At 38.2% G+C, this 11,722-nt stretch overlaps 1 protein-coding gene and 1 non-coding gene across 23 annotated transcripts in view; both read left to right on the forward strand.

Annotated features, from left to right (window-relative positions):
• Positions 1-11,657, forward strand: part of LOC134825613 (potassium voltage-gated channel subfamily C member 3-like) — an 82,888-nt gene extending 71,231 nt beyond the window's left edge. For 11 of the 22 annotated variants that reach the window (XM_063837833.1, XM_063837838.1, XM_063837893.1 and 8 more), the window contains 7 exons: positions 4,396-4,520; positions 6,508-6,622; positions 6,780-6,861; positions 7,169-7,669; positions 8,331-8,419; positions 8,597-8,711; positions 10,944-11,657. In XM_063837833.1, coding sequence (XP_063693903.1) covers positions 4,396-4,520; positions 6,508-6,622; positions 6,780-6,861; positions 7,169-7,669; positions 8,331-8,419; positions 8,597-8,711; positions 10,944-11,231 — 1,315 coding nt within the window. In that variant the 3' untranslated portion in view covers positions 11,232-11,657. Of the gene's footprint in view, positions 1-506; positions 619-957; positions 1,010-2,027; positions 2,306-4,395; positions 4,521-6,507; positions 6,623-6,779; positions 6,862-7,168; positions 7,670-8,330; positions 8,420-8,596; positions 8,712-10,943 lie in introns of those variants that run through there. The other 11 variants (XM_063837853.1, XM_063837932.1, XM_063837877.1 and 8 more) reach the window with 6 other exon arrangements.
• Positions 8,197-8,268, forward strand: Trnap-agg (transfer RNA proline (anticodon AGG)). Its single transcript has one exon. It is a non-coding gene; the product is annotated as a tRNA-Pro (tRNA).
• Positions 11,658-11,722: the final 65 nt, after the last annotated feature.

Raw genomic sequence — 11,722 nt, forward strand, 5'->3', positions numbered from 1 at the left:
ACATTTTACGACATACATTTTCGTTAATATTTCACGTAATCACTTTAAACAGTTAAAGTTTGTTTCGCATCAGCAACTAAAATAGAATTGACTTCGTTCCGAATGGAGTTTCACACTATCATGATTCCAACCCGTTTCACTTGAAATATAAAGTTTATTCTAATAAGTGCATTTGGTATGACACACCTTGTCACCACATATACAAGCCTGGAATAAGCAGACCAAGATAGAACAGTTGCCGGGCAAAAAGTAGGCAATCAGTTGTTTGCCCGGCTAAATCAATTTGATCAGCTACATATTGTCACCGCTCCACCGCGTAAAAATACCGTTCAAATTAAAAATTACAAACTATCGACTCTATTTAAATTCCATTAACCGGTCCTATTTAAATTCCATTATCGCTGTTCTTCCTCTCCGTCTGTCATTGTATCACAGTGCCATATGCCATATGGTTGTGATTCCTTGATTTTATTTTCCAAATTTGTCATTGTTTTCTGAAAGATGTCGGCTTGTTTTGCTTGAAGCTTTGATGTCGGTCATAACAAGTGTGGCTCATAAACGCTCGGCCAAGGATCCGCACGAGCAGACTTCCTGGGTGCCATCAGAACACAACCATGGGTAAGGGAACCAGGGTAAACTCAACCCTGATGAAATAAGATCATTAACTTAACGAACACATCCCTCAGCGGGGGATGTTAATTACCGCACATTACCGCACAGATTACCGCCGCGCGAACATCTGTTTCAAGTATCTGTAATTTAGTAAACAACCGGTCGGCTCTCCAGAAGTACTACACCTGTAAAGTGTAAACCTGTAAAAGGTAAAAACTATGCTCTGGTAAAACTTTATGGGTGCCTTACCTCTGGGTTGGCATAACTAGCAAGCTTTAATATGGCTAAACGCCTACCAATATTTTCGCAGTTCGTTTGTTATCAAATTACCGAATTTTTGTTACAATACCTGGAAATAAAACTGTTTACAGCCGTTACCGGGTCAAATGTTCAAAAGGTACATATTTGACGGTAATTCAAATTGTTTAATTGTGTTTTATAGACGTTTTTGCTGATTGGATTAAACGTTATCGCACCATTGAGTGAACCTAAATAAATGGTAATGAGTTTAATGTCTCAAAGTAATTAAGATTTATAATTGAATAATCATAAGATAAGCCCAATCGTGAGTCGATACACTATCTTTACACTACTTAAAAGCTTATACTTAAAATCGTTATACCTTAAGCTATAGTTTAATCTACCAACATCGAAATTGTATGATTCGATTATTCAGTATTTCATTATATATATATGTACGCTGCAGTCTACCTTCAACGGAACGACTCCGAAAGGTACATTTTAAATTTGAGGATCAATCTGATATTGGCAGCCTTTTTATCTGAGTATCTGTGATGATCGGATTATTTTTGAAGGACAACGATTCATCAAGCATTGAACGAATGATGATCATAAACGTTGACACCGTGACCCCAATTTCCCTCAAACTTCGAACTTAAATCAAAGCTCATGGTTAAAATTGGTAAGGGTCGCCTCATTATTCGGGACGTTATTCTATTTATGTATCTGTAAGAAAAGTAGGTATTGTTATAAATTTTTGCCGTAAACTTTGCGAATAATTCATAAGTTCGTATATAGCTTCGTCTTGGATTTTAGGGATTCGTAGGCGAAAGCAAGCATGGACATTGGATAATATCGTTTGAGTGATTCGATGGAAAATGTAACCTGATTGGACATTTGAGATTTCCCTTTGAATGAAGCAGACGTGAGACATGCATCAATGTAATTGAGTATCCGGAAGAACCTTAGCTCAAATTTACGGTGAAAATCAAATCCTTGGTTACGGCTGGACCGCAATTATAGAGAAATAGGATACGGTCCGGGGCCAGCGAGACGGCGGTGTCTGGATTACTTGCTTGACATCAGCAAGTCAAACACCAGCTAATGTATACCTAAAGCCTGTCCACTTTTCAGTCTGCTTGTCAGCGACGTTTTAGTGTTGACAACGCTGCCGCACTTCAGTCCTTGGAACTTTTTCAGTACCCACCGGTCTTGATAACGTGCCATTACACGCCTGTATACTTCTGAACTCGATAAACGAATATAAACTTCTGATTGCCCGGTGGGAACATTATTTGCCTCTACCTTGCTGGCTGCTGTAGTTGTCTGACAACCCGCTAGTGTCGTCGAGAGAGAGGATGAAAAGTCAGTACTTTAACGCCGCGTGCTCTACACACTCCCCGCCTTCAACGAATCCCTACGCGAAATTGACAGCTAAGAACGAACCTCGCTGGTAATGAACTAGACGCGCTCTAGATAGTTTAAGTTAACAATTTCTGACATTTCTTTGTTTATACTCTGTGCAATTAGTTCAGGTCTTAATAATAATATATAGTTCACCAGTCCAGTCAGCTGTGTGCCGACTTTTTAAACTTTTGATATCGACACATTTTTCTCGGTTCAGCGTTTACTTATCAACTTATCAAGGCACAAATACCAGGAGTTTAGCAGTGACTCCACAATATACTGAGCAGTTATATTTAGCTGTAGATGTCCGTGCCAACTGATGATCCGGGGTAGGGAGTACCGGTCAATTCAGGGTCGCGTGTGAGGCTCTGGCCACGGCACGAGCCGTACATCCGTCAGCTCAAATCAGGTTTATACAAGAATAATATGATACTTGTTACGGCTCATCTAAGAAGATACTTGATATGCTAACACAGCAACACAATGACTTTAAGCCACCTTAGTGCCACAGTCTTTTTGGCGGTGTGGTCCACAAAAGTAACTCCAGTTTTAGAATTTCGGTAGGCTTGTTCTACTCCAGTGAATTTTTGTGAAAAAGTCTTAAATATCGTAATCTACACCATCGTAGCCCCATAAACAGTCCCAAAACCCCGATCATGACTCCAGCGCTGTCACAGGACATCATTCAATTAAATTAATTTGCGCATGTATTCTATCTCCGCGGCGGGTGCCACTTAAATTTCTCCTTTTTGAAGGTACATTAGGTAGTGCCGTAATGGGTATCCTTCGAGATGATTATATACAATATTATTAGTTTTGCGTTTTGTAGCGTTTCGACTCTGTATTAGGGACGTTAGATTCATCACCGTATTCGAATTTTGGTCGTACGATTCAAGGACAGAAATAAAACAGTTCTCTCGGCTTCTTTTCAGTGGACCCGATCCTTTTAGCAACACGATCGCCAGTAGATAACATGACAAGCAATTGCATTTATTACAGGTAGATAATAAAACATTGAAGTAGTGGACAAAAGTCACCTATTTGCTCGTTAAATCTTTATCATTGACTTCTTGAAATAGGTACTAATACCATTTTATCTATGTGCAGTACATGATGAAGCGATAGTGTATCATCGTAGTACTAAAACTGTTTGTTCTCAGTTTCATTTACAATAGTATAGTATTCTTAGGCATATATCAATATAGACCAAGGAAAACTTTCCTGTTTTAAGTAAGTACTAAATACGTATGTGAGTTCTAGCAATGATCATTTGCCAGTGATTTATTCCAGTGCTAATTTCATAACGGCTTGAGAAAAGGGATAGGCTAGCCCGTAATAGAGAATTGTGGTAAATTTGAAACGCTACATGACTTATTAAAGACAGGCCATAGCCCACTAGTGGTTCGCTTTAAGAAGTCCAGTTACACGATAACTAGAGGAACAGCTGGCCGCAAAAACCGCTTAAAGTCACTGACCGTATAACGACTGGGAATGCAACTTGTACGTTTTTTCCGGGTCGCAGAACTGCATTTTAAAGGTTGCATTTTGCTTAACCTGTACATTGTTCATGTTGTTTCGGAGTGTGCGTGTGGCCCTAAATTTACTGAGTTTTTTCTCTCGATGCTCCGATGCAGGTAGCTGCCGCAGCACACAGATGGAGGGAGAAAAACCGGCAGTTGTCTGTGGTTCAATCGGATTATGCGACAGGAAACAAGACCACCGACAGCCAGGGTTCTTATTCAAGAGTCCGGGAAAGAGCAAGGTTATTACTGGTCGTTAAATGTGTCTACTGCAGACTGCAAAATCTAGACCCATTTATTAAGTTCACATCGTATTACAAACTGCTTATTAACAGTATGATGTCTAAAGGAAAAATTGTTAAGACGCAGCTGGCGTAATAATTGTCATCACGGTTTTCGCGGCAGTAACACCGTATAAATCGGTCATTCTCTAAAACACTTTACCATTAAAGTCTTGTATTCATGTAGTAATTTATATTGTATCTAACAGAGAGAATCAGGTTTAAATAGTACCCTCAAAGCAGTCTCTATAATAAGTGTAGTGGTAATTCTAACCCGATGTTACTTATCAGAGACATGGTGTATTTATCATGATGGTAACATGTTTTATTTTCAGCTCGATGGCGGCGGCGCCGGGTTTGCTTGCACCACGAGCACCGACACCCACTGCCGAGGAGAATGAGGGCAAGACTGTCGCTAACGGGCTTACGGATCAGAAAGTTATAAAGATTAACGTCTCAGGTAACTGTTTGTAAACTTTTATCAACTATTACCATACCTTAACTGTATACTGCAATTCTTTACTTTTTGGTTAAAGAATTTGAAATATTGTCCACTGCATAGTATTCCTATTTAATTTGTTAACAACGCAACACTTATTCTTGCTACTGTGTTCATTCGTTAACTTTCGGCTACAACGTTTGACTTCAGTTATACTTTTTAGTTAAACAACATAAAATAATATCTGCTTCCAAGTATTGTTACAATTAGATACATTTAATTTGTTAGAAGCAACTCTTAATTTTGTGAGTCAAGTATGTTCACTTACAACTCAAAAGCAGGTGCACCCATTGTCCAAGGCATCACCACTTCTCTAGCATGTCAAATGTCTAAAATGGTCAAAGTTCGCCGTTTGTAATGGTCTATATTCTCACGGATAGACAGTATCTCAATCTGCCTGATTCGGGTTCCCGCCATCTTTTACTGCGGCTGGCTTTACCAAATTGTTAGGGAAATTTCCAGCCACATTGCATGTGATACCCTGCTGGAAGGCTTCAACCCGGGGCGACACTCAGCCCTGTCAGTAGCCTAAATAGGTTACCTACTCAACTGTCGTGATACTCTCTAATATGAAAATAATATCCTAGCCGCTTCACAATCCAGAATCCTGTGTCTAGGATCTAGGGTAATTTCCTGGTCTGTAAGAAGCCCCGTGCTAGGGTGTAGCAGTAAAGAATCGACTAAAACGGTTCAGACTTCAGACAATAATATAATAATTAAAAGAGGGTTAATATAGTTTGGGAAGTCTGTACTGGGATTTTATCAAGTCTGATAAAATTGTAGCCCAGGGAGGAATATTAGAATAGTCTGAGTCATAACTTTTCGAGTCCACGCAAGGCTTTACATCAGCTCTTTTTACACTGCCTTATTATTTCCTTGACGTAAAGAAAGTTTACCGACTGTACAGGGCCTTATTTCCAGTAAGTAGTTTCAACCGATTATATGTCCACTGAGAAGCATTAGCAATTTACCTGTAGCTTCAATCCTAATATCAGAATTAATATCTGAGAATTGTCTGGAATATTTTCAGACTCTACCGTATTTTTACAGCTAAGTGAATAACTTCTTTTGTAATGGCTATGTAACGGTAAGTGGTGTGTAACTGTAACCATTTTAGAAAAATGGATAGCCATAACTGAAAATGGATCGTAAATGCCATGAATCCATAAATATAGCCTACGTGGGCAGACTCTATACTATAAGTATAACAGTGCTTGAGAATTTATAATGGCTAAGGCTTTGAAAATTGGCGAAGAGATGGCTCAAATCCATTTGGATGCGTGACAGCAATTAATAAACGACTTGCAACCAAATACTCAAATTTCTGACGTCTGCCATAACAGCTCACGTCATCCCCTTTTGTACCTGGTACCAGGCTGCAATTCAACTGAATTAGGTTGGGTTACTTTGCTTCTGGGCATCTTAAACCGTAATAAACCAGAAATATAGATGTTCTGTTGAAGTTTCACCCCGGAAACCATATCTCGATTATAGATCGTTTATAATTATAATAGGTAGGATTTCAAGTGATCACTCTATAATACCGGTATGTTAACGAGTATAAGTAGAACCTGCCTATTTAACGGGTGTATTGGCAATTGAGAAAATTCCGTTTATTAAGCAGATAAGGTGTGTGACCCAAATCAGTATAATTAAGATGATTTCACACCATCAAACTTACCTAATATCAAATATGATTATTGATCAATAATTAATCATTGTTATTGATCGTAGATCTAGATTATCGAGCGAGGAGGTAGCTATAATTCATCTTACCCAGTGGAAATCGGGGTTAAAATCGTGGTTATTTTGCAATTAAGTGAAAGCTAACGACTGTGACTTGTAACAGTCAACTTTTCTAGGCAGTTTCTAGGCATCCTAAAGACAGGAATAAGCTCTTATCAGCTCTACCCATTTTCTATGAATTGGCAACAATCCATTTTTTCAGGTTACAAGTTTTACACATATCTGTCGACATTGACAAACTATCCAGATACCCTACTTGGAAGCACTGATAGGGAATGTCATTTCAACAAGGATATTAACTGCTACTTTTTCGACAGGTTTTTGGAAGTTTTTTTTTTCCAATTTTGACTGTAATTGATGTTAAATATCTCTTCCCAATTATGTTTTAATTCCATGCAATTAAATATACAAAAATATATTTGCTAATACCTTTTAGTACATAAAAGTAGAACTGACCTGAAAATTGTGTTTCAGAAACAGAAAAGCTTTTGAAGCGATCCTCAACTTTTACAGAACCGGCCATCTTCAGTGTCCAAACTCTGTGGAAATAAAAGATGTAAGTTAACTGCTTTCATAAGATTGAGCTCCAATCACTTGATGTGATTTTTCGAGTCATCTGAACGAGCTAACGATCATTTTGATTTTGTTTATATTTTGACTAGTAATCTGAAATTTCAACATGCACATCATTATTATAAAATTTAAATATTGTGCATTTAAAAATGTCATCAAACAACTTTTTGTTAAAAATTCCACATTTTTGATGGTAGTTGATTATAAACCAGGCCACAGAACGACTGAATACAAATGTTCTGTTGAACTTGGAACATATTTTCACAAGAAAATAATCTCTCCTGATTCAGTTTGAAAATGAGCTCGAGTTTTTTCGGATCACAGCCAGAAACAACGAAGAGAACGCGCCCGCCAAGCGGAAACCACCACGACACAAGGGCTGGCCCCGATGGCAGCGGAAAATATATTATGTGGTAGCAGAGCCCGGCGAAGACATCAGATCCCGAATCTGGGCTTTCGTGGACACATTTTTCATATTATGTTCAATCATTCTGTTTATTGCGGAAACCGAACCCTATTTCAAAGAAAGGATTGCCGAGAAGAACTCAACATGGTATTACGTGTTCTTCTGGGGGGATGCCGGATGTGTCTTGTTCTTCTCCGCGGACTTTTTAATCCGATTGGTAGTGTGGCCCGGTAAACTCGGTTTCGTAAAGTCAGTGTTGAACTGGTTAGACTTTTTAGCGATCCTTCCATTCTTTATCATGATCATAACAGAATATATGATCAGTGGAGACCCAAATAACCCTGACGCAGCGGATGGAAGTAAAGGCCAATTTGTGGCTTTGAAGGTAAGAAATGTGATCGAACATAATTAAATTGGTTAAGAGGTCTAATATTTCGATTCCTCGACATTCTCAAATATACCAATAAATATATTAGGGCAAATTATAATCTAAATGCTTGAATCTTACCTCTGCACACTATATCAAGTCGGCTGGAAGAGCACTCGAAATTTCGTTAGCTATGAATTCTCCGATGATAAACTGCAACTGCTTCATTCTATTTATATGGACCATTATGTGAAACCTAGGAAATGTTTGATACATTTAAACGCGATAATTGAACTGTCCACATGTTTTGTCAGGTATGACATATTTTACAAGAGCTCTAAATAAGCCACAACAGCATTTACAATTGCATAAATGCATTAAATCCGTCACTTCTGTGTATATTTCTTCCTGGTTGCCGTGTAGTCTGTAGTCATGCATACTGCATAGCCACGGCGCTCGACTTGAAGGAAATATGCATATCCTACCTACCTATTGAACCATATTTTATTTCGGAATAAATAAGCAACAAAATACAATTAGATATCGGCTTGGTGGTCTAGGGGTATGATTCTCGCTTAGGGTGCGAGAGGTCCCGGGTTCAATTCCCGGCCAAGCCCATCTTTTGACAAATCTTCTAAATTGTAAATGCTCCAGTATGAGTAATTATATAATCATCCAGGTGCTAAGATTAATGAGGGTAATCAGATTACTGAAACTCGCAAGGCACAGTGACCAGCTGATGATCATTGTCAATGTTCTCAAGAAAAGGTTTGCTTTTTTCATAGCTAAATTTCGTGTTCAATTTTCTGCAATTTTATTATTTAGAATCGAAATTTATGTTTTAATCAAATTGACAAATTTGACCGGCCTTCCTCCTAAATCATGTCAGTTTACATTTCGTCATATCACCAATAAACACTAATAAAACCACGATCCCAACCTCAGTTTGAACGAGTTAAGCATACTGGTCCTGTTATGGATGATTGGTATAGTGACGTTCGGCTCGATAATCTACTACGCGGATAATAACGAGGAAGTTAGTGAAGAAGATGGCGAGGTAGTGAGTACAATGTGTATAAACATAAAGCATGACAGCAGCTCTACTTGACAGCCTGCTCTACTGTGACAGCCTGCAGTGAGCAGTGATGATATGTTGCACCCCACCGTATCCGAGTGCCCTTGCATACATGTTGAAGTTGCAACCAGCGCCATTTGTATATATTGGCATGGCAACTACTGTCAATTTAATGCATATATATTGGAGAGTTGGCATAGCAGCCATAGCCAGCTTGCATATATATATATTGGCACAGTAAATATTGCCAATCAGCAATATTTATCGCCAAATAATTATCCCTCGTCAATGTCGCGCTGTCCCTCCTTTTTGCTTTTTAAGCAACTTGTGATCATAAGAATGTCAACAAGCTTGACAGATATGTTTGAGTTTAGAAGCCATGTTTCCTGACCGTGTGTTTTACGCCCCCTCCATGTAGATGTGCCAATGTGTCACGTGTTAACCAACTCGGAATATATTGTGTGTAATAATGTATGAAATGTTGCACGATTGTGTGTGAATATATTCGTAGCTGCTCGTGAACAATGTTTCTAATTATATCACCGATGACTCGACCGAACTGAATCTAAATCTGATACAATCTGGGAAAGTATAACATCTGTACTAACTTGGGATTAAAATGACTTTGGGTTCTCTTCGCCAAGTATGACTAATTGATTAAGTGATTATGATGAAATCCCTACTTTTCTGATCTTTAAGCGAATCACTTACAGTGGGATACCCTCTATTCTCACATTCTGAACAATTTCGGAATTGATAGTGAAAAATTGTCAATAATTTGGAAGCTCTTTAAAATGCATGTATAATCAACTGTGCTTATATTAATTAGTTTAACTGCTATTCATGTGCAATGTGCATTGCTTTTGCTTTTCATCTTGAGACCAATCACCAACAAAAGTTTTTTATAAATTTCATTGATTATTCCTGAATATCCTGATTAGCATGATTGAATTGGACCCGGAATGGCGGTTTCAAAGAAGAGATCCTCAGAAAAGTTGTATTTTAAGGCACTTTTTTGGGGCAGGCTGCCTCAACAATGTGATTGAATAATGAATAGTAATATATGTATTATGTATGCTGTTGCTTCTGGAGTTTCAAAAGTATAAATAAGTTTGATGCTTTTAATGCTTAATGCACCATTTTTCGTTGCCATGAATTAGCTAGATTACTCAATACTCATTTAGATTTTTGACAATTTATCACTATAAATCCCGATAAATTTATCAGGGACTTTGTTAGGAGTTGTTAAAGTTATCAATAAATACTGCAGTATGAAAGGGGACTCACGTGGTCATCATAAAATTCGCATTTTAAACTACAATTAGTTTGAAGGTAAACATTGATTTCATAAATGTGAAATTTTAAGACACGACAGAAAAAAGGTAGAGAAGTTTGTACCACTACCTCCTTATTACCCGAAATACAATCTACCAAACAGACGGTAGGAATTTGCACTGGCGGTCAAAATACGCCAACTATACATAGAAAGCTTCACAAAGCTTCATTGGAAGGGCTCCGGATCATGCTGTTTATACTATTGTATTCAATACCTCTTCTCATTTTGAGATGAGAAATATCTCTTCTCATTTTGAGATGTGAAATGATTTTCAAAATATTCGTGCTGCTTTGTTTTGCAATAACGCTTTTTTACACGCTTTTCAAAATCCACAATTTTCCTAATATGCTGTAATTGTTGTATGCTTATGGTCGCTTATTAACCAATTAATTAAATTTTGAATTATGCAATAAGTACAATTGACAAATTTTGGGAAAACTTACTATGAGTTATCTTGCAAAACTTAAAGGCCGCTCGTCAAATTCCATGCATTCGAAAGCTTTTTGTAAATGGCAGTTTGCTAAAAATAGGTTGTCGAATGCACACCACGGATACATTGAAAGTTGTTGACATCTAATTGGGATTACCACTCGACATGCTCATTAGGCGCCGCTCACTATAAACACTGCCCAAGCATAACGAATTTCCTTTGCACTGGCACGAACCTTCTCGAACTTATTCGCACATTAGTTGAAAGAAATTACGAGAACCCCCGATACGTTGGTATGCTCAAAAAGACGTGTATTTGGGCAAACATTCTAGCAGTGGGAAAATATTGTAGCAAAATAGGGCCTTAACCAGGACAAACTCCAGGACAAACTCCAAATTTTGTATCATTAGCACATCACAATATCACTGTTGTTCAAAACAAACATTTTCAGCAATCAGAACTGAAATCTATTATGATGGGCTGCTGGTGGGCGGTTGTAACAATGTCAACAGTTGGTTACGGCGATATAGTTCCAAAGACTGGTGCCGGTAAAGTTCTCGGCTCTGTCGTCGTGTTCCTGTCCATGATATTCCTCGCCTTGCCAATGACAATTATCGTGAGCAAGTTCAGTTCCTGCTACGACGATCTCAAGTACCAGGACGAGGACGATCGTTACTACGAGTCGTCCGATGAGGAGGACGAGGAAGATCCAGCAGAGTTCCCCAATCACAAGGCCTGAGGCAAAGGACAACCAACCACCGGTTTGATCTCAAAGCTAATATTTGGTCTGCCTGCGTTATATGCAAAGGGCCTTGCAGATGGGTATTGATAGGTCAGTTGACTCACTGTTTCAGTGTAAGAAGGCAGAACATGACAGCAGATTTTACCGAGGGAACGTTTAATGGTAAGATTGATGCTAAGACCGAAAAAAAGACGCAGACATGTCTGATAAGTTATTGATAAACCCTTTGTATTTTGAAATACGGGGCTGATTTTATCGTCAACAGAAAAATTGTAACTTAATAGCACAAGGTTCAGTTCCTTTTACGAATTTTACGATAGTTTTGTGCATGTGTATTACTTCACGCAGCGTGAGAGCTGAGATGTTTTGAAATTTTTTATACAAAAAGCGCAGAGATTGCGATGTAAATAGTTTGTGTACAAAGCGTGTGTATTTCTTGCGAGTTTCAATAAATGATATCAAAAATGGTAAGTAACGTCAAATAAATC

The sequence above is a fragment of the Bolinopsis microptera genome, chromosome 1 (assembly GCF_026151205.1).
Source record: "Bolinopsis microptera isolate Bmic1 chromosome 1, MBARI_Bmic_1.0, whole genome shotgun sequence".
NCBI classification, from domain to species: Eukaryota; Metazoa; Ctenophora; class Tentaculata; order Lobata; family Bolinopsidae; genus Bolinopsis; species Bolinopsis microptera.